This window comes from Mobula hypostoma, chromosome 1, assembly GCF_963921235.1.
Source record: "Mobula hypostoma chromosome 1, sMobHyp1.1, whole genome shotgun sequence".
In the NCBI taxonomy this organism is placed as follows: Eukaryota; Metazoa; Chordata; class Chondrichthyes; order Myliobatiformes; family Myliobatidae; genus Mobula; species Mobula hypostoma.
The window spans coordinates 237,740,974-237,764,682 of record NC_086097.1 but is presented as its reverse complement, the minus strand read 5'-3'; the positions used below and the strand labels follow the sequence as shown (position 1 = coordinate 237,764,682).

General features: G+C 43.3%; 1 protein-coding gene across 1 annotated transcript in view; it reads left to right on the top strand.

Moving 5' to 3' along the window:
- The window catches only part of csmd3b (CUB and Sushi multiple domains 3b), a 2,345,756-nt gene that overhangs the window by 1,529,194 nt on the left and 792,853 nt on the right, over positions 1-23,709 (top strand). The window contains exons 8-9 of the mRNA XM_063066157.1: positions 2,924-3,011; positions 9,936-10,060. Coding sequence (XP_062922227.1) covers positions 2,924-3,011; positions 9,936-10,060 — 213 coding nt within the window. The remainder of the gene's footprint in view (positions 1-2,923; positions 3,012-9,935; positions 10,061-23,709) is intronic.

The following is a 23,709-nucleotide window of genomic DNA, read 5'->3' as shown; positions in this document are numbered from 1 at the left end:
AGAATTAAGGGCATGTGTCCAAGTCTGCGAACAATATGAAGACAGATGAATGGGCCGGTAGTGTTGAGAAAGCAGGGCGGCTGCAAAAGGTATTAGACAGATTAGGAGAATGGGCAAAGAAGTGGCAGATGGAATACAGTGTTGGGAAGATTATGGTCAGAACAAATTCTTAGGCCCAGTTTGCAGGAATTTACAGAAGTGTGTAATTTGATTTACAGTGTTTGGGTGTGTTTGGCATCTATTGGGATATTTTTGAACTCTCGTAAAAGGCTGCAGAAACTAAAGCATTCCTGCAATTCTGCATTCTTTTTGGATCATTTTCAGTTAGTTTGTGTAATTTGTGCTAAAACCAACCTAAATGCAAACTTACGGAAACCACACCAAAATAAGTCAATTTAAATATAATTGATAAATTGTAGGTGAATCTCATTGATGCTTGATGCTTATTCCTCAGGTTTATGTAAATCAGGCTTTAAAAAATTTGCACATCAGAATTATTATGCTATGTTTGCTTTTATTTAATTTGTCAAACATTTGAGGAGGACACACACACTTCACATTAGTCAGTTCCTATCTGTTGACGCTCTCTACTCCTATCCACAAAAGCTATATAGATTCTATTATCTGCCACCAGACATCATGTGAAACTATTAACGAGATTCCTGATGCACACTATAACTGACATGCGAGAACATTCCCCATTACATCTTGAAAGACTACAGACAAAATTTACAAGGATGTTGCCAGGACTGGAGGACCTGAGTTATAAGTAAAGATTAAATAGAGAACGACTTTATTCCTTAGAACATAGAAGTTTGGGAGGAGATTTGATAGAGGTATACAAAATTATGAGGGGTATAGATAGGGTAAATGCAAACGGACTTTTGCCACTGAGATTGGGTGAGACTAGAACTAGAGCTCATGGGTTAAGGGTGAAAGGTGAAATGTTTAAGAGGAACATGAGGAGGAACTTCACTCATAGGATGGTAAGAGTGTGGAACGAGCTTCCAGAGCAAGTCGTGGATGCGATTTTGATATCAATGTTTAAGAAAAGTTTTGATAGGTGCATGGATGAGAGGAGTCTGGAGGGCTGGTCCAGGTGCAGGTCAATGGGACAAGGCAGTTTAAATGGTTTAGCACAGTCGAGACAGACTGAAGATCCTGTTTCTGTGCTGTAGTTTTCTATGACTCTGTGACTCCATCTTCTCACTAATCATTCACTCCAACCATCTGCCCTATCAGTGCAGACTCAATAGGCTGAATAGCCTAATTCTACTTCAATGCTGTATGGTCCTATGGAATTATTCCTAGCACGTAACGGAAACCAGTCTCCCCTCCATGAACTCGGTCTATGCTTCTTGCTGCCTCAGTAAAGCAGCCAACATAATTAAAGACCCCACCTCCCCCAGACATTCTCTCTTCTCCCCGCTTCCATCAGGAGAAGACCATCATCCTCGACCTCGAGGGATCGCCACGACGACAGTAAAAATGTATGAAAGCACATGCCAGCACGGTGAAGGACACTTTTTACCTTGATATTCTGAGACTGTTGAATGGTCCTTTCTACAAAAGAGGAACTCTAGGCCTCATTATGATATTGCACCTCATTGTCTAACTGTACATTCACCTTGCTGTTGGATAAGTTTCAAGTTTTTCATGTTTATATTAATTCCAAATATAACATCGTACAGCAGGGGAGCATCATGATTAGTGTAATGCTTTACAGTGCCAATGATCACGTTCAACACCCAACACTGTCTGAAGTGAGGTTATACGTTCTCCCTGTGATAACTTGGGTTTCCTTGGGTGCGCTGAGGCCCTCCCACAGTCCAAAAGATATTCAAATCATGATTAGCAAGTCATGGGTTTGCTATATTGGCAGAGGCAGCGTGGCAACACTTGCGGGCTGCCTCAGTACATCCTCAGATTTTATTGGTCATTGGCGCCTTTGACACATTTCACCTTGCATGGTGTCTCAGGGCTGTGTGTATCTGCACCTGCACTATTCCCTGCCCCAGCACTCCTTCTCTACCACCTGCCCATACACCTCCCACAGTGTTCCACCCTCGCCAATCCCAACATTGTTTGCTCCCGCCAGATTTACAAACTTGCTCTCCGCTCCACGTTGGCAAATACAGTACAGCACAAAATTCTTAGGCAGCCTAGTTATATATATATATATGTCCCTAAGACTTTGGCACAGTGCCATTTATGAATAAGAATGTTTGAGAAGAACAGGGACAGATGTGGTTGAATGTGACCAGCTCAGTTGGGCCAGCAGGGATGATTTGGGCCAAAGGGACTACTATCATGCTGTATGAACCTATGTCAGACCAGGTAATGAGTTAATGACTCTGTGACACAACTCATTGGAACTGTTGACCTGCAGCTCCAGTGACCAATTCCAATCCTTATCTCCAGTGTAGGTTCCACATTTGTGTGGGTTCTCTCCCACTTTCCAAACATATTTGGGTTGGTGGGTTAAACGTCCCTTGTGCGTTGATGAATGGCTCATTCTGGGTATATTTAGTGGGAATGTTGGGAGAATTTGATTGGTTGGTTGGATTGGATTTGTGTAAAGATGGTCAACGTGGACTATTGGGACTAATCTTATATCGTTTCTCTCTAATGATAGCAAGTTTTGGGGAAAAAATAATATACTTAATGCTATGTGTGGCAATGTATTTGGACGGTTTGATGAAGTGCTTCTCAAATGCATATTCCTTCTTGAATTAGCATCTTCATATCTTATGTTTTATTGCTGAAAATAAAGATCACTTTTTATTATTTATTTCCGTTTGTTTTGTGACCAAAGCACAACACAAGAGAAATAATAGGAAAAAAGAGTGTTTATGGGGACAAAAAGCTGCTTATGCTTTTAATGAATGTTGATGGAAGTTTTCCTGTTTACTATATTTTGCAGTGAATGAGGGAGGAGTAAAGCAGCCATCGAACTCGTGCCCGGATCCCGGAGAACCAGAACATGGAGTACGAATTGGTTCTGATTTCAGGTAACCAGTTCTGTGCCTTTCTGTGAATTGTAATTATGTCAGTAGTGCAGCTAACTGCAGAATTTATTCTTCAACTACTGCCCCACCACATGTCCCCATCATTTCCAAAATTCAGAGTAAATTTTATTATCAGAGTACATACAGTATATGTCACTACATACAACCCAGAGATTCATTTTCCTGCAGACATACTCAGCAAATCTATAAAGTAGTAACGATAACAGGATCAATGAAAGATCAAGTAGACAACAAACTGTGGAAATGCAAATATATGTAAATAGCAATGATATGAAATAACAAGATAAAGAGTCCTTAAAGGGAGAAGGGAAACTCAGAAGTGTCAGTATTACAGTTGAACAAAGGGAACTATGGTGCTATGAGGGAGGAGCTGGCCAAAGTTCAATGGAACAATACCCTAGCAGGGATGACAGTGGAACAGCAATGGCAAGTGTTTCTGGGAATAATGCGGAAGGTGCAGGATCAGTTCATTCCAAAGAGGAAGAAAGATCCTAAGGGGAATAAGGGGAGGCTGTGGCTGACAAGGGAAGTAATGGACAGCATAAAAATAAAAGAGAAGAAGTATAACATAGCAAAAACGAGTGAGAAGCCGGAGGATTGGGAAACTTTTAAAGAGCAACAGAAGGTAACTAAAAAGGCAATACGCGGAGAAAAAATGAAGTACAAAGGTAAACTAGCCAAGAATATAAAGGAGGATAGTAAAAGCTTCTTTAGGTATGTGAAAAGTAAAAAAATAGTTAAGACCAAAATTGGGCCCTTGAAGACAGAAGCGGGTGAATTTATTATGGGGAACAAGGAAATGGCAGACAAGTTGAACAAGTACTTTGGATCTGTCTTCACTGGGGAAGACACAAACAATCTCCCAGATATAATAGTGGCCAAAGGACCTAGGGTAATGGATGAACTGAAGGAAATTTATATTAGGGAGGAAATGGAAAATGGAGCCTACTGGCCCTGAAACTAGCAGGCATGAACTTCAGATCGCCTCTGTCATTGATCTCGCCGGCTCCAACACCTCAGGGCATATTCAAAACCCGGACTCCAGCAATGACCATGGACACCTTCAAACCGATTGTGCATCCACCAACTGTGGCTCCAGCCTTGAACTCCAGGCCGGGTCTGTATGTGCTGCTATTGTGACTCCCGTTTCCCCTTCCCCCACCAATACTCTGCAATCCCGTCTCCCTCAGATCCCATCGTCAGCTCCTGGGTACTCAGAGGCTCCATCTTCCTCTCACCCCAACCCTCCCCTCTTCACTGACTCCCGCAGCCTCCTCCCTCCCCCCTTTGATCCCAGCTTTCATCCGTGCCGGGTCTTTACCATCCCCTCCGACCTTCAACTGTCGGAGGCAGAACACTCTGTCCTCAGTAAGGGCCTCACCTTTGTCCTGCTTCGCCCACACCTCTGCGAGTTCCTTGTTCGCCACGATGTGGAACTCTTCTTCCGGCATCTCCGTCTCCGAGCCAACTTCTTCGCCAAGGACTCTTCCACCCCCACCGATGACCCCTCCTCCTCTTCATGGACACCCCGCTCTGGTCTTCTGCCTGCTCTGGATCTCTTTATCGCTAATTGCCGACGGGACATCAACCGTCTCGACTTCACCGCACCTTGTCCCCATTCCAACCTCACTCCTTCCGAACGCTCGGCTCTCCACTCCCTCCGCACTAATCCTAACCTTACTATTAAACCTGCCGATAAGGGGGGTGCTGCTGTAGTCTGGCGTACTGACCTCTACCTTGCCGAGGTACAGCAACAACTCATGGATACCTCCTCTTATTTACCCCTCGATTGTGAACCCACTAAGGAGCACCAGGCCATTGTCTCCCACACCATCACCAACTTTATCCACTCGGGGATCTCCCATCCACTGCTACCAACCTTATAGTTCCCACATCTCGCACTTCCCATTTCTATCTCCTACCCAAGATCCACAAACCTGCCTGTCCTGGCAGACCTATTGTCTCAGCTTGCTCCTGCCCCACTGAACTCTTTCTGCATACCTCGACACGGTTTTATCCCCCCTTGTTCAATCCCTTCCTACCTATGTTCGTGACACTTCTCACGCTCTTAAACTTTTCGATGATTTTAAGTTCCCTGGCCCCCACCGCTTTATTTTCACCATGGATGTCCAGTCCCTATATACTTCCGTCCCCCATCAGGAAGGTCTCAAAGCGCTTCACTTCTTTTTGGATTCCAGACCTAATCAGTTCCCCTCTACCACCACTCTGCTCTGTCTAGCGGAATTAGTCCTTACTCTTAATAATTTCTCCTTTGGCTCCTCCCACTTCCTCCTAACTAAAGGTGTAGCTATGGGCACCCGTATGAGTCCTTTTTGTTGGCTTTGTGGAACAATCTATGTTCCGTACCTATTCTGGTATCTGTCACCCACTCTTCCTTCGCTACATCGACCACTGCATTGACGCTGCTTCCTGCACACATGCTGAGCTCGTTGACTTTATTAACTTTGCCTCCAACTTTTATCCTGCCCTCAAGTTTACCTGGTCCATTTCCGACACCTCCCTCCCCTTTCTAGATCTTTCTGCCTCTACCTCTGGAGACAGCTTATCCACTGATGTCTACTATAAGCCTACTGACTCTCACAGCTATCTGGACTATTCCTCTTCTCACTCTATCTCTTGCAAAAAAGCCATCCCCTTCTTGCAAATCCTCTGTCTCCGCTGCATCTGCTCTCAGGATGAGGCTTTTCATTCCAGGACGAGGGAGATGTCCTCCTTTTTTAAAGAAAGGGGCTTCCCTTCCTCCACCATCAACTCTGCTCTCAAATGCATCTCCCCCATTTCACGCACATCTGCTCTCACTCCATCCTCCCGCCACTTCACTAGGAATAACGTTCCCCTTGTCCTCACCTACCACCCCACCAGCCTCCGGGTCCAACATATTATTCTCCGTAACTTCCGCCACCTCCAGCGGGATCCCACCACTAAGCACATCTTTCCCTCCCCCCCCTGCATTCCGCAGGGATCGCTCCCTACGCGACTCCCTTGTCCATTTGTCCCCCCCCCATCCCTCCCCACTGATCTCCCTTATCCTTGTAAGTGGAACAAGTGCTACACATGCCCTTACACTTCCTCCCTTACCACCATTCAGGGCCCCAGACAGTCCTTCCAGGTGAGGCAACACTTCACCTGTGAGTCGGCTGGGGTGATATACTGCGTCCGGTGCTCCCGATGTGGCCTTCTATATATTGGCGAGACCCGACGCAGACTGGGAGACCGCTTCACTGAACACCTACGCTCTGTCCGCCAGAGAAAGCAGGATCTCCCAGTGGCCACACATTTTAATTCCACATCCCATTCCCATTCTGACATGTCTATCCACAGCCTCCTCTACTGTAAAGATGACTCAGGTCGGAGGAATACCACCTTATATTCCGTCTGGGTAGCCTCCAACCTGATGGCATGAACACTGACTTCTCTAACTTCCGCTAATGCCCCACCTCCCCCTCGTACCCCATCCGTTATTTATTTTTATACACACATTCTTTCTCTCACTCTCCTTTTTCTCCCTCTGTCCCTCTGACTATACCTCTTGCCCATCCTTTGGTTTCCCCCCCAGCCCTTGTCTTTCTCCCTGGGCCTCCTGTCCCATGAACCTGTCATATCCCTTTTACCAATTACCTGTCCAGCTCTTGGCTCCATTCCTCCTCTTCTTGTCTTCTCCTATGATTTTGGATCTCCCCCCCCAACACTTTCAAATCTCTTACTAGCTCTTCCTTCAGTTGGTCCTGACGAAGGGTCTCAGCCTGAAACGTCGACTGTACCTCTTCCTAGAAATGATGCCTGGCCTGCTGCGTTCACCAGCAACTTTGATGTGTGTAGGCAGGAAATGGTGTTGGATAGACTGTTGGGTCTGAAGGGTGATAAGTCCCCGGGACCTGATGGTCTGCATCCCAGGGTACTTAAGGAGGTGGCTTTAGAAATCATAGACGCATTGGTAATCATTTTCCAATGTTCTATAGATTCAGGATCAGTTCCTGTGGATTGGAGGGTTGCTAATGTTGTCCCTCTCTTCAAGAAGGGAGGAAGAGAGAAAACAGGAAATTATAGACCAGTTAGCCTGACGTCGGTGATGGGAAAGATGCTGGAGTCAATTATAAAGGATGAAATTACGATACATCTGGATAGCAGTAACAGGATCGGTCCGAGTCAGCATGGATTTACGAAGAGGAAATCGTGCTCGACTAATCTTCTGGAATTTTTTGAGGATATAACTATGAAAATGGACAAGGGAGAGCCAGTGGGTGTAGTGTACCTGGACTTTCAGAAAGCCTTTGATAAAGTCCCACATAGGAGATTGGTGGGCAAAATTAGGGCACATGGTATTGGGGGCAGAGTACTGACATGGATTGAAAATTGGCTGGCTGACAGAAAACAAAGAGTAGCGATTAACGTGTCCCTTTCGGAATGGCAGGCGGTGACCAGTGGGGTACCGCAAGGTTCAGTGCTGGGACCGCAGTTGTTTACAATATATATGAATGACTTAGATGAGGGAATTAAAAGTAACTTTAGCAAATTTGCCGATGACACAAAGCTGGGTGGCGTGTGAAATGTGAGGAGGATGTTATGAGAATGCAGGGTGACTTGAACAGGCTGGGTGAGTGGGCAGATGCACGGCAGATGCAGTTTAATGTGGATAAATGTGAGGTTATCCACTTTGGTGGTAAGAACAGGAAGGCAGATTATTATCTAAATGGTGTCAAGTTAGGAAAAGGGGAAGTACAACGAGGTCTAGGTGTTCTTGTACATCAGTCACTGAAAGCAAGCATGCAAGTACAGCAGAGAGTGAAGAAAGCTAATGGCATGCTGGCCTTCATAACAAGTGGAATTGAGTATAAGAGCAAAGAGGTCCTTCTGCAGTTGTACAGGGCCCTCGTGAGACCACACCTGGACTACTGTGTGCAGTTTTGGTCTCCAAATTTGAGGAAGGACATTCTTGCTATTGAGGGAGTGCAGCGCAGGTTCACAAGGTTAATTCCCGGGATGGCGGGACTGTCATATGTTGAAAGGTTGGAGCAACTGGGCTTGTATACTCTGGAATTTAGAAGGCTGAGAGGGGATCTTATTGAAACATATAAGATTATTAAGGGATTGGATACGCTGCAGGCAGGAAGCATGTTCCCACTGATGGGTGAGTCCAGAACCAGAGGCCACAGTTTAAGAATAAGGGGTAGGTCATTTAGAACGGAGTTGAGGAAAATCTTTTTCACCCAGCGAGTGGTGGATGTATGGAATGCTCTGCCCCAGAAGGCTGTGGAGGCCAAGTCTCTGGATGCTTTCAAGAAAGAGATGGATAGAGCTCTTAAAGATAGCGGAATCAAAGGTTATGGGGATAAGGCAGGAACTGGATACTGATTGTGGATGATCAGCCATGATCACAGTGAATGGCCATGCTGGCTCGAAGGGCTGACTGGCCTACTCCTGCACCTATTGTCTATTGAATTCATTTGTTGGGGAGACAACCCAATGTATGAGTATGGTATCCTCTTTTTTTCAAGAGTCTGATGGCTGAGGGGTAATAACTGTTCCTAAAATTAGTGGTGTGAGTCCTGAGGCTCTTATACTTTCTGTCTGATGGTAGCAGTGAGAAAAGAGCATGGTGGTAAGGATCTCTGATGATGACTGCTGCTTTCCTACGATAGTGTTTCGTGTAGATGTACTCAATGGTAAGGAGGGCTTTACGCGTGATGTACTAGGCCAAATTCACTACCTTTTGTAGGATTTTCCATTCGAATTTCCATTGGTGACCCCATACCAGGCTGTGGTGCAGCCAGAAACAGGCTCTTCAGCCCCTCTAGTTCATGTCAAAACAGGCCCTTCAGCCCATCTAGTTCATGTCAAAATTATTCAAGCTTGCATGCACCGCTTGTGCTGGCAGCTTGTTCCACAATCTCACCACCCTCTGAGTGAAGAAAGTTCCCATCATGTTCCCCTTAAAGTTTTCACCTATCACCCTGTGTATTCCCACCCATCCTCAGTGGAAAATGTCTGCTTGCATTTACCCTGTCTATATCTCTCATAATTTTATATGCCTCCATCAAATCTCCTCTCAATCTTCTATGTTCTAAGGAATAAATTCTATCTTTCCTTGTAACTCAGGTCCTCCAGTCCCAGCAACCTCCTTATAAATTTTCTCTGTTGCCCTTCAACCTTAGGCCGGCTGGTGGCATATTGGCATCAGCGCCGGACTTCGGACCGAAGGCTCCCGAGTTTGAACCCAACCGGCTCCCTTGGCATGCCTTCCATCTGTGCTGGGTTGAGTGTCGAGCTAGCAACTCGAATCGTATAGAAGAAATTGCCTTCTACAGAAACATCAACAGCATAGAGTTGATGGCCTATGCTTTCTCGTGAGCTTAAAGGCAATTTCTCTCTCTCTCTCTCTCTCTTTCTTTCAACCTTATTTACATCTTTCCTGTAGGTAGGCGACCAAAATTGCACACTATACTCTAAATGAGGCCTCACCAAGGTCTTATACAACTTAAACATTACACCCCATCTCCTGTACTCATTACTTTGATTTATGAAGGCCAATGTACCTTCTTTATGACCCACATATGTATTTCACATCGATTTCAGATTTCAGACACTATACCATCATGAAAACTGCCCCATATCAAGTCAGCCTGATTTGGCTGGTAAAAAGGGGTAATGATACCTATTTAGTTAATTTATACCCTGGTTTCTTATGTGACTGGAATATGCACTAGCTGCTATTGTTTCAAATGTATACAAAGTGTTTCTATTCAATAGGTTTTGATCTTCATTTAAGGATTAGTTGTCAGTTATAAAAAGTACAACCAGCAGAGTATTTTGTGTCTATTTTAAATGTGCAGTTCTAACATAACAAAGCACGAAAGCTAACACTTTTTTCATCTCTTCTTTCTGAAGCCTTGGAGCATCGGTCCAATTTACATGTGATGAAGACTTTGTTCTGCAAGGATCCAAAACTATCACATGCCAGATAATTGCTGAAGTTTTTGCAGCATGGAGTGACCATAGACCAGTATGTAAAGGTATGAATATTAATAAGATTCACTTCAAAGATCTCTTAAGCCGGTTATAATGGTATAGATCTGACTGTGGTGAGTTGTACTAAGTATGAGCTGTGATCAAGTGTTACAAAATCTCATCATCGTTCTTCAACACTTGCTCTCATGAAATTAATATCAACTGGAATGGTTTTCTTTCAATCCTTAATCTAATTTGATCTCTTTCTTCTCTCTGAACATATTCTGTGTATAATACAATGCAATCTGAATATGATATAGAATAACCACACAAAATGCTGGAGAAACTCAGTAGGTCAGGCAGCATCTATGGAAAGGAATAAACAGTCAATGTTTGAAGCTGAGACCCATCGCCGGGACTGGAAAGGGAAGGAGAAGAAACCAGAATAAGAAGACTGTGGTGGGAAGGGGTGGAGGGGGGCGGGTGCGTAAGGAACACTAGCTGGGAGATGATAGGTGAAGCCAGGTGAGGGGGAAGGTGGTGGGTGGGGGAAGGGGGAACGAAGTGAGAATCTGCAAGATGATTAGTAGAAAAGTTAAAGGGATGAAGAAGTGGACGACAGGAGAAAGCGAAGGCGGAGAGGCACCAGGGAGAGGTAATAGGTCGGTGAGGAGAAGAGAAAGCGTAAGAAGGGACACAGAATGGGGAATGGAAAAGGAGAAAGAAAGGCGGAGAAATTGTTGGATGTTAGACCATTCGTGTTCATGCCATCAGGTTGGAGGCTACCCTGTTTATGAATTGTATTTTGAATATTTTGAATTGAACATTGTGTTTATGAACATAATATTCAATTTTTTATGTAATGAAGATGTTCATAATCTTCCACAACCTTCTGGGGAAATTAGGCAGGTTATCAACTTTTTTAAAGGTATGGATATTTGGATACTGACAGCACTGACTCTTCAGATTCAGAGTCTGATTAGTTCCTGGATGTTCTGAACTATCTTGACCCAAAAGCCTTGCTTCAAATCATTGAAGAATCATCCAGGATCTTCGAGCAGGGAGAGAGAACCAGCTGAACAAAAATGGGCAAAAGGAGCATTTTGTGATGAGGGTATTGCGACTTTGAACAAAATTGCCGAAAGAGATAACTTGTAGTGAGAATATTGTGACTTTGTGAAAGGATGTAGCCAGGTTCCTTTTTTTTCCCAGTCCTGTTGAAAAGTCTCGACCCGAAACATCAGTTGTACTCTTTTCCATAGATGCTGCCTGGCCTGCTGAGTTCCTTCAGCATTTCATGTGTGTTGCTTGGATTTCCAGCATCTGCAGATTTTCTCTTGTTTGTAAATGGATTTTAATATGGGGTTGGGCACTTTGGCAAGAGCAAGGTATGCGGTCATGCACTTAGTAAGAGCAATCAAAAGACATTATAATCTAACTGGGAAAAGACTGCAAATGGTATGTGACCAAATATAGCCCAAACCACAGTATAATACCTGAAAAACTGAATGTGGTCAAGAAGTCTTCATCCAGTAGCACACAGGTGAGTCTCCTTGAAAAAGGAGAGATCCGAGATTGCTCCTATGGCGATCAGGACCTCAAGTCGATCCTGACTCATCTGAGCTGAGTCCCATGCAGATGTAGCACCACTAAAGCTTCTGTAAATCTTAAAAATAAAAAAGTAACAGTATTATTAATTAAATGATTATAGTTGTAGATTACTGAATAGAAAACAGCATTGTGACCTAATTTTTGTTGCCTTCAAGTTTAGAAACATTTTAGATAGATAGATAGATAGAAATACTTTATTGATCCCGTGTGTTAGAAACTTTGAATTATTACATTGAATAATATTACCCCTCAACCATCAGGTTCTTGAACCAAAGGGGATAATTTCACTCAACTCCTCATGCCCCATCATTGAAATGTTCCCACAGCCTATGAACTCACTTTCAAGGACTCCTCATCTCATGTTCTTGATAATTATTGCTTATTTATTTATTATTATCATTGCTTTCATTTTGTATTTGAACAGTTTGTTGTCTTTTGCACTCTGGTAGAACGCCCAAGTTAGTGTGGTCTTTCATTGATTCTGTTATGGCTATTATGGTAATGCAGTGGTTAGCATAATGCTTTACAGTTCCAGCAACCTGGAAGCTGACTGTAAGGAGTTTCTATGTTCTCCTCGTGACCATGTGGATTTCCTCTGGGTGCTCTGGTTTGCTCCCTCAGTCCAAAGACATACCAGTTGGTAAATTAATTGATCTTTGTAAATTGTCCCATTATTAGGCTGGGATTAAAAGGTGGGGTTACTGGGCAGCACGGTTCGAAGAGACAGAAGGGCCAATTCCATGCTGTATGTTAATAAAATTAATAATTAAAAAGAGTATTTATTATGGATTTATTGAGTATTCCCACAAGAAAATAAATTTCAGTGTTGTATATGGTGATACTGATGTACTTTGATAGTAAATGTACTTTAAACTTTGAATGTGGGTAGGCGACACAACCTCTGAGCCATTTCCGCTGTTTAACAAAGTTGGCTTAATTCATTACCTTCACTTCTCAGCCCATTGATTCATATACCTTTGATTCCGAAGCATATATATAAAATCATATATATAAAAGCATGAATAATGGTTTAGACTTATAAAAGATATTATGGCACCTGAGGTTTTAATTGTCTGGTTGAATAGTCCGCAGGGAAGCTAAGCAGCTGACAGGATCTGGTGCTTTCCTGGCAAATATGGCAAATAAACTGTTCTCTGGTTCCCAGCTGGGTACAGGTATCGATTATAAGCGACATTTTGTCACCATCTTCATGGCGGAGTTTGCCATTGACACGTCGGTTATACCTGTTCCCAGCTGGAAGCCCGAGAAGAGTTTATTCAACTCAGCAACTCTGTTAGAATATGAAATGTAATGTTGAACAGATTCCCAGTGAACATTCTGCTGTTTGCTTTCACTTGATTTTGAACAACTGTCTCTCTGCCATTTGCAGTAGGCCATTATTAAGATCAGGAGATTCCTAGTTAAGGAAATTAATGAGTCACTTTATGAATAATCCTTTATAGACAAGAGAGAATAAAGTTTGGGTCCCTCGGTAATGTAGCAGCATGATGCTATTATAGCTTGGGACGTCAGCGTTTGAAGTTCATTTCTGGTGTTGTCTGTAAGGAGTCTCGGTACATCCTCCCTGTGGAATGCGAGGGTTTTCTCAGGTGTCCGGTTTTCTCCCACAGTCCAAAGACGTACCAGATAGGTCAGATGGTCACTGTAAGTTGTCCCGTGATTAGGTTAAGATTAATCGAGATGGTCAGGGTTTATTGAGCAGTGTGGCTCGAAGGGCCGAAAGGGACTACTTCACGCTGTATTGCTAAATAAATAAATAAACAACTCTTTTCCATGAGCAGGTAGACCAGTATTCAGTGCATTGAAATTTTAGGTGTTTGTTTGGCAGAGATTAAGCTTAGGGGTTCCAAAGTACGGAAGCATTATCAAAATAAAAACTATAATCGAGGTTCAAGCAAAGGATGTCACGGCATCACCTCCAGAGAGATGTTCAATCAAGCTGCATCATGACACATACCACTGACTGTTGCTAAATACTGGAGGAAATCAACAGGTGAGGTAGCATCTCTGGAGGAAAATAAACACTCGACTTTTCAGGCTGACATCCTTCATCAGGAATCCACTAACTGCTGGAGTGATTACTGTTTAATCTTCACTATTCCCAAAACCCAAAATATCACCATCGGCATAAGCATCGCAGCAACTAATCAAATGCAATTGTAGGATGTTCCCACTTGGACGCTTCACCTTCTTTAAAGGGAGAAGAAACAACTCTGCAGCTACCTGAAGACGAAAGTTCAACTCGTGACTTAAAGATAGTTGAAGATAGTGCAGAAGATATAGCCATTCTTGTTGCGTAGATTGTTCAGGACTGTAAAAGACAATCCCAGGCCAAATGCCCAAAATCCAACTGCAAATATAACTATAAATGAAGGTGAACTTTCAGAGCAGTAAATGATACCTGGAAGGATCATTTCGAAGTCATCTGCAATTGCAAGCATCTACTGAGTATCTTGACTCCATTCCTCTGCAATTATTTGGGCATGCCTTGCTCCTACTCCTGACCTGCATGAAGTTGTGAAGACCATATCCTTAATAAAATAGGGCCAATGGACCAGATACACCTGAAGCCGCCAATCCCAAATTATAACCATGTAGGAAAAGGCAAATAAGTTTAATTGTGGGAATTACAGAAGGTCTTTTGTCTGTCTACCACATGAAATACTTTGCCAGATCCTCTCAATAACTATTCCCAGGAAACAGAAAGTTGTTCCCCAAAGTCTATAGAAGTGAGGCAAAGTGGCATCAACTTCATGGATCCTGTACAGATCACAGAGCAGGAGGAGTTCGCTATCCTAAGGCAAATCGAGGTGGATAAGTCCCCAGGGCCTGACAAGGTGTTCCCTCGCAGAATACAGGAGGTAAGTACCAGTGCCCAAGCAGAGATATTTAAAACATTCTGAGTGATAGTGGAGATATCAAAGGATTGGAGGATAGCCAATGTTGTTTAAAAAAGGCTCTAAACAGAAACCAGGAAATTAGAGGCAGCTGAGTCTGATACTTTATACTTTATTGTCGCCAAACAATTGATACTAGAACGTACAATCATCACAGCGATGTTTGATTCTGCGCTTCCCGCTGCCTGGATTACAAATTGATAGTAAATATTAAAAATTTAAATTATAAATCATAAATAGAATATAGAAAATGGAAAGTAAGGTAATGCAAAAAAGCTAAGAGGCAGGTCCAGATATTTGGAGGGTACGGCCCAGATCCGGGTCAGGATCCATTCAGCAGTCTTATTACAGTTGGAAGGAAGCTGTTCCCAAATCTGGTCGTACGAGTCTTCAAGCTCCTGAGCCCTTTCCCAGAGGGAAGAGGGACGAAAAGTGTGTTGGCTGGTGGGCCATGTCCTTGATTATCCTGGCAGCACTGCTCCAACAGGGTGCGATGTAAAGTGAGTCCAAGGACGGAAGATTGGTTTGTGTGATGTGCTGCGCCGTGTTCACAATCTTCTGCAGCTTCTTCTGGTCTTGGACAGGACAACTTCCATACCAGGTTGTGATGCACCCTAGAAGATGCACCATATCAGTTGTGGGAAGCTATAGGGAGGTATTTTAACAGACCAGATATATAAGTATTTGGATAGACAGGGACTGAATAAGAGTAGTCAACGTAGCTTCATGCGTGGTAAGTCATCTCTAACCAGTCTTATAGAGCCTTTTGAGGAAGATACCTGGAACGTGGATGAAGGCAAGGCAGTGGATAATGTCTTCATGGACTTTAGTAAGACATTTGACAAGATCTTGCATGGGAGGTTGGTCAAGAAGGTTCAGTCACTCTGCATTCATGATGAGGTAGTAAATTGGATCAGACATTGGCTTTGTGGGAGAAGCCAGTGAGTTGTAGGATAAGGTTGCCTCTCTGACTGGAGGCCTGTTACTAGTGGAGTGCTGCAGAGATCGGTGCTGGATCCTTTGTTGTTTGTCATTTATATCAATGATCTGGATGAAAATGTGGTTAACAGCAAATTTCTGGATGACACCAAGATTGGGGGTATTGTGGACAGTGAGGAAAACTATCATGGCTTGCAGAGGGATCTGCATCAGCTGGAAAATGGGCTGAAAAATGGGAGATGGAATGGGACAGACAGGTGCAAGGTTTAGGGTAAGTCTTACACAGTGAATGGTAGGGCACTGAGGTGTGTGGCAGAACAAAGGTGTTTGGGAATACAGATACATAAGTTGTTGAAAGTGAGGTCACAAGTAGATAGTGTTGTAAAGAAAGCTTTCGGCATATTGGTCTTCAATGCATTGAGTACAGAAGATGGGACGATATGTTGAAGCTGTATAAATATTGGTGAAGCCCTCCAAAATCCTACCATCTATGTGCCTATCCAAACTTCTCTTAAATGTTGACGTTGAGCTTGCATGCACTACTTGTGCTGGCAGTTCGTTCCACACTCTCACAACCCTCTGACTGAAAAGGTGTCCCCTCATGTTTCCTTTAAGCATTTTACATTTCACCATGAACCCATGACCTCTAGTTGTAGTGTCTCTCAACCTCAGTGGAAAAAGCTTGCTTGCATTCATCCTATCTATATCCCTCAGAACTTTGCAAATCTCTATCAAATCTCCCCTCAATTTTCTACATTCCAAGGAATAAAGTCCAAACCTATTCAATCTTCTGTATAACTTATGTCCTCCAAACCCAGCAATATCCTTATAAATTTTCTCTGTACTCTTTCAACCTTGTTTACATCTTTCCTGTAGGTAGAAAGAATCTTGTTCATTTAAATAATTAACTACAAGCTATATATAAAAATACGTTAATTGATTATTTAAACAAACAAGAGTGTTTAATTAAACTATATATATATACATACACACAAGACTACTCAAATATTATTGAAATATAGAATTTGGATACACATGCACCTGTTTTATGGACAAAACACAGGCAAAGACCATTTTGCATTTGGAAATTTTTGTGTGTAATTTCTGCAGATGAAGAAAATGTGCCAAGCACTCCATGCATGTCTTAGTTTTGCTGTCATTTGTGCATATTTTATGATGGCATCAATGCATGTAACAAGGAGCAACTCATACTGTACCAGCAAAACTTTTCAAACTCACTGGAAAGATAAGTGAATTATTGTTAGTGCCCCAGGCTCTCACTCCACTGTTACTTCAGGCATTTCATAAGCCACTTTGTCAGGAAGCCATCAGTTAAAGTGTCCCCAGTGGGACATCAGTGTCCTGCCTCTCATGGTGCATAAATCACCTACACTGTTGCAGTGATGAACCTGTACTCGTCTTTTTTACCTGGCAGTGAGTCTGGAACTGTAGCTCAGAGGGGAAGTGTGGGGAGTGGGGTGGGGGGGGGTGTGGAGAGAAGAGGCGAGCTGTAGTGGTTAGGGGAACAGACAGGTTCAATGGATAAGAACAGGATTTCGGGATGGTATGTTGCCTTCCGGGTCCCAGGGTCAGGGACATCTCGGATTGAATCCACAGCGTTCTTACTGAAGTGGAAAGGATAACATGAGGGGGAGCTTCCTCACTCAGAGAGTGGTGTGAGTGTGGAATGAGCTGCCAGAGGAAGTGGTGAATATGGGTTTGATTTCAACAGCTAAGAGAAATTCGGTTAAGTACTTGTATGGCGGGCGTATGAAGGACTATCCTCCTTGTGCACTGATTCGAAGGGCCTGTCATTGGGCTTTGGTGCTCTATAATTCTAAAATGAATTGCCTTGAATATATGTAAGTTATGAAATGAGCAAATTAGGCAAAAATTGACATCCTGATCAAAATCTTGGGCAGAATTGCTATCTCACTTCATGATCTGATGCAAGTTGATTACCCAAATGTCACACGACATCATTTGAATTGCCAAGAGTTGTGTAAAAGAGCAATTTTAGCAGCAAGTTCAGTTCATGAGTAAAGATCTCCTTTCAAAACTTCCTGAACAACCTGCACCAGATAAACCTATTGACAGCAAGACAGACATTGACGAGGCTGTACAATTTCCTGTTGAATGTTTAAGCTGTCAGTCACCACCTCAAAGTCTCAAGATCGACTTTATTGTCATTTGTGTCAGTCCATGTATGCACAGGAAAAGCTTACCTGCAACAGTATCACAGGCACATAGCATTATATTCATGTTTTTATTTAAAGATACAGCAAAGGAACTGGCCCTTCTAGATCAATGAGGTTGCACTGCTCAATTACACCCTTGTGACCAATTAACTTGATAAACTGTACATCTTTGGCATGTGGATAGAAACCAGAGCACCCAGAGGAAACCCACATGGTCACAGGGAGAACGTACAAACTCCTTACATACAGAGGTGGGAAATGAACCTGAGTCACTGGTGTTGTAAAACAAACACTATTGACATCATTTGAAGCTCAGATGGAGGTATCTAATACAGTGACCACTGAGTGTATTGCAGATGTTGGAAATCTGAAACAAAAAGAGAAATTGCTGGAATTGTTCAAGGATGTTGCCTGGATTGGGGAGCATGCCTAATGAAAACAGGTTGAGGGAACTCGGACTTTTCTCCTTAGAGTGACGGAGAATGAGAGGTGACCTGATAGAGGTGTATAAGATGATGAGAGGCATTGATCTTGTGGACAGTCAGAGGCTTTTTCCCAAGGCTGAAATGGCTACCACAAGCAGGCGCAGGTTTAAGGTGCTTGGGAGTAAGTACAGAGGAGATGTCAAGGGTAATTTCTTTTACACAGAGAGCGGTGTTTGTGTGGAATAGGCTGCTGGCAATAGTGGTGGAGGCGGATATGATAGGGTCTTTTAAGAGATAGGTACATGGAGCTTAGAAAAATACAGGGCTATGGGTAACCCTAGTAATTTCTAAGGTAGGGACATGTTCGGCACAACTTTGTGGGCTGAAGGGCCTGTATTGTGCTGTAGGTTTTCTATGTTTCTAAGTTTAAGGGGAATTTTCTTCACTCAGAGGGTCGTGAGAGTGTGGAATGAGCTGCCAGCACAAGTGGTGCAATTGAGCTGGATTTCAATGCTTCAGAGAAGTTTGGATAGGTCCAGGGGTGACAGGGGTATGGAGGACTATGGTCCCAGTTCAGGTCAATGGGAGTAGGCAGCTTTGATGGTTCGACACAGACTAGATGGGCTAAAGGGCCTTTTTATGTGCCTTACTTGCCTATGACTCCGTGACTCATTTCTATGGAGAGAGATCTTGTAAATGCTTCAAGTCAATGACTTTTAATTAGAGAGAGAGAGAGATCTTCTTCAAAGTCAATGTTCCTGGATAGAAATTTTCTGACCCGTGATATTAATCTTGCTCTCGAGATACAAGTAGTAATTTGCTTTCCTGTTTAGTGAGGTAATTGCTGAACAATCACAGCACTCTCACTTTCTAACTAACCAGACTCTTCCACTGATATCTACTGCTTTCTGGAGTAGAAAATCCAAAAATATTCCCATTCTTTGGATCCCTATCTTGGGATCCTTTCTCCTTTGTCTGGTAAAATGGATTTTCAGCAACAATTTCACAAGGCCCATATTCTTATGTTTCTACAAAAAATTCTTATTCCATTCACCTGAATCTCACTACGTAGAAGGACTCACTAGCCCAGAAATCAATCTACTGAATCTTCACCACTCTTTCATTAAGATTAAAACTTCCAAAATCGAACATATTATGCCAGGATGTTGTACAAATCCATAGAATGACATCCATGAATTTGTTCTCATCTATATACCTATGTCATCTGTCTGTACCTGAGGATTGCTGATGAGGCCAGTATTATTGCTGACCTTAAATGTCTTTGAGAAGTTGTTGGAGAACCATTTTCTTCAGTCCTTCTGGTGCATTTGTACCATGGAGTGTAGTCTGACTGGTTGCATCACTGACTGGTATGGGGGCGGGGGGCGGTGAGCTACAGCATAAGATCATGTAAGTTGCAGAAACTTGTAAAATTAGTCAGCTCCATCACATCATGGGTACTAGTCTCTGTAGTAACCAAAACATCTTCAAGGAGCAATGCCTTAAGAAGTTGGTGTCCATCATTTAACACACACTCAGTGATTCAGGAACAGCTTCTTCCCCTCTGCCATACGATTTGGAAATGGACATTGAACCCATGAACATTACTTCACTACTTTTTTATGTGTTTTTTGCACTGTTTGTTTTAACTTATCTATTCAATAGGCAGACCCAGCTGGTGGCGTAGTGGGATCAGTGCCGGACTTCGGGACTAAAGGTCTTGAGTTCGAATCCAGCCGGCTCCCTTGCGTACTTTCCATCTGTGCTGGGTTACGAGCTGGTGATCTCTTTGGAAACTCACGGGGCAGAAGGCAATAGCAAACCACTGCTGTAACTTGTTCCCCACTATGTCAGAAAGGTGTGGAGGGAAGTCATCTGCTAACCGGAGAAACTCCGGATGCGACGTACCTATCCTATTCAATATTCACATATATACTTAATATAATTCATTTTTTTCTCTATATTTATTTATAAGACCTTAAGACAATAGGATATAGGAACAGAATTAGATCATTGGGACCAACAAGTCTGCTCTGCAATTTCATTATGGCTGATCCATTATGGTTGATCCATCTCCTGCCATAAAGTTAATAAATTTCTTGACATTTAAACTAGAATTTCTGGGGGTTGGGAACCAAATTGAAGAGACAGAGGAAGGGGCGGTTGGCTCATAAATAAAGAAAACTTGGAGACAGTGCGAGAGGAAGTATAGGCAGGTGATAGAAAAGGGATGCGCTCAGACCGCTGGTGTGAGATGTGTCTACTTTAATGCAAGAAGCATCGTGAACAAAGAGGATGAGCTTAGAGCGTGGATCAGTACTTGGAGCTATGATGGTGTGGCCATTACAGAGACTTGGATGGCTCAGGGGCAGGAATGGTTACTTAGAGTGTCAGGTTTTATATGTTTCACAAAGGACAGGGAAGGAGGCAAAAGAGATGGGGTCAGGGCACTGCTGATCAGAGATAATGTCACGGCTACAGAAAAGGAGGAAGTCATGGAGGGATTGTCTACTGAGTCTCTGTGGGTGGAAGTTAGAAACAGGACAGGGTCAATTACTCTACTGCGTGTTTTTATAGACCACCCAATAGTAACAGAGACATCAAGGAGCAGATAGGGAGACAGATTCTGGAACGGTGTAATAATAACAGGGTTGTCATGGTGGGAGATTTTAATTTCCCAAATACTGATTTGCATCTCCCAAGAGTAAGGGGTTTAGATGAGGTGGAGTTTATTAGGTGTATTCAGGAAGGTGTTCTGACACAATATGCTTACAAGAGGAGAGGCTGTACTTAATCTGGTGTGGGAAATGAACCTGGTCAGGTGTCAGGTCTCTCAGTGGGAGAGCGTTTTGGAGATAGTGATCACAATTCTATCTCCTTTACATAGCATTGGAGAGGGATAGGAACAGACAAGTTAGGAAAGTGTTTAATTGGAGTAAGGGGAAATATGAAGCTATCAGGCAGGAACTTGGAAGCATAAATTGGGAACAGATGTTCTCAGGGAAGTGTACGGCAGAAATCTGGCAAATGTTCAGGGGCTATTCGCATGGTGTTCTGCATAGGTACATTCCAATGACAGGGAAAGGATAGTAGGATACAGGAACCGTGGTGTACAAAGGCTGTTGAAAATCAAGTCAAGAAGAAAATAAAAGCTTACGAAAGTTTCAAAACACTAGACAATGATAGAGATCGAGAAGATTATAAGGCTAGCAGGAAGGAGCTTAAGAATGAAATTAGGACAGCCAGAAGGGGCCATGAGAAGCCCTTGGTGAGCAGGATTAAAGAAAACCCCAAGGCATTCTACAAGTATGTGAAGAGCAAGAGGATAAGACATGAGAGAATAGGACCAATCAAGTATGACAGTGTGTATGGAACGGGAGGAAATAGCAGAGGTACTTAATGAAGATTTTGCTTTAGTGTTCACTATGTAAAAGGATCTTGGCGATTGTAGGGATGACTTACAGCAGATTGAAAAGCTTGAGCATATAGACATTAGGAAGGAGCATGTGCTGGAGCTTTTGGAGAGCATCAAGTTGGATAAGTCTCCGAGACCCGATAAGATGTACCCCAGGCTACTGTGGGAGGCGAGGGTGGAGATTGCTGAGCACTGGCAACGAGTTTTCGGATGACTCCGCCATAGTTGGATGCATCAGCAAGGGAGATGAGGCTGAGTACAGGGCACCGGTAGGAAACTTTGTCACATGGTGTGAGCAGAATTATCTGCAACTTAATGTGAAAAAGACTAAGGAGCTGGTGGTAGACCTGAGGAGAGCTAAGGTACAGGTGACCCCTGTTTCCATCCAGGGGGTCAGTGTGGACATGGTGGAGGATTACAAATACCTGGGGATACAAATTGACAATAAACTGGACTGGTCAAAGAATACTGAGGCTGTGTACAAGAAGGGTCAGAGCCGTCTCTATTTCCTGAGGAGACTGAGGTCCCTTAACATCTGCCGGACGATGCTGAGGATGTTCTACAAGTCTGTGGTGGCCAGTGCTATTATGTCTGCCTTTGTGTGTTGGGGCAGCAGGCTGAGGGTAGCAGACACCAACAGAATCAACAGACTCGTTCATAAGGCAAGTGATGTTGTGGGGATGGAACTGGACTCTCTGACGGTGGTGTCTGAAAAGAGGATGCTGTCCAAGTTGCATGCCATCTTGGACAATGTCTCCCATCCACTACATAATGTACTGTTTGGGCACAGGAGTACATTCAGCCAGAGACTCATTCCACCGAGATGCAACACAGAGCGTCATAGAAAGTCATTCCTGCCTGTGGCCATCAAACTTTACAACTCCTCCCTTGGAGGGTCAGACACCCTGAGCCAATAGGCTGGTCCTGGACTTATTTCATAATTTACTGGCATAATTTACATATTAGTATTTAACTATTTATGGTTCTATTACTATTTATTATTTATGGTGCAACTGTAATGAAAACCAATTTCCCCCGGGATCAATAAAGTATGACTATGACTATGACTATGTCTATCAATGGGGATGGGAGATTCAGAGGATTGGAGGCTTGCAGATGTTGTTCTCGTATTCAAGAAAGGGGGTAGAGAGAGCTCAGGAAATTATAGACCAGTGAATCTTGTACAGTGGTTGGTAAATTGATGGAAAAGATCCTGAGAGACAGGATTTATGAACATTTGGAGAGGCATAATATGATTAGGAATCATCAGCATTGCTTTGTCAAAGGTAGGTTGTGCCTTACGAGCCTTATTGAATATTTTGAGGATGTGACTAAACACATTGATGAAGGAAGAGCCGCAGATGTAATGTATATGGATTTCAGCAAGGCATTTGATAAGGTACCCCATACAAGGCTTATTGAGAAAGTGATGAGGCATGATTTCCAAGGGAACCTCGCTTTGTGGATCCAGAATTGGCTTGCCCACAGAAGGCAAAGAGCGGTTGTAGACGGGTCATATTCTGCAAGGATGTCAGTGACCAGTTGTGTGCCTCAGGGATCTTTTCTGGGACCCTTACTCTTCGTAATTTTTATAAATGACCTGGATGAGGAAGTAGAGGATGGGTTAGTAAATTTGCTGATGACACAAAGGTTGGGAGTGTCATGGATATTGTGGAAGGCTGTCAGAGGTTATAACGGGACATTGATAGGACGCAAAACTGGGCTGGGAAGTGGCAGATGGAGTTCAACTCAGATAAGTGTGAGATGGTTCATTCTGGTTGGTTAAATATGATGGCAGAATATAGCATTAATGATAAAGTTCTTGGCAGTGTGGAGGATCAGAGGGATCTTGAGGTTCGAGTCCATAGGACTGTGCAGGTTGACTCTGTGGTTAAGAAGGCATATGGAGCATTGGCTTTCATCAACTGTGGGATTGAGTTTAAGAGCAGAGAGGTAATGTTACAGATATATAGGACCCTGGTCAGACCCCACTTGGAGTACTGTGCTCAGTTTTGGTCACCTCACTACAGGAAGGATGTGGAAACTATAGAAAGGGTGCAGAGAATACTGTTACGAGAATACACATAAAATTAAGATGTTTGCTGGCCTGGGCTAGCATCAGTGGCATCAGCAGTTGGTCTGCCACCTGCCCTCAGGGGAAGGAGAGATAAGGAACAATGGAGCAGCGTCTGGAGATGTGTAATGAAG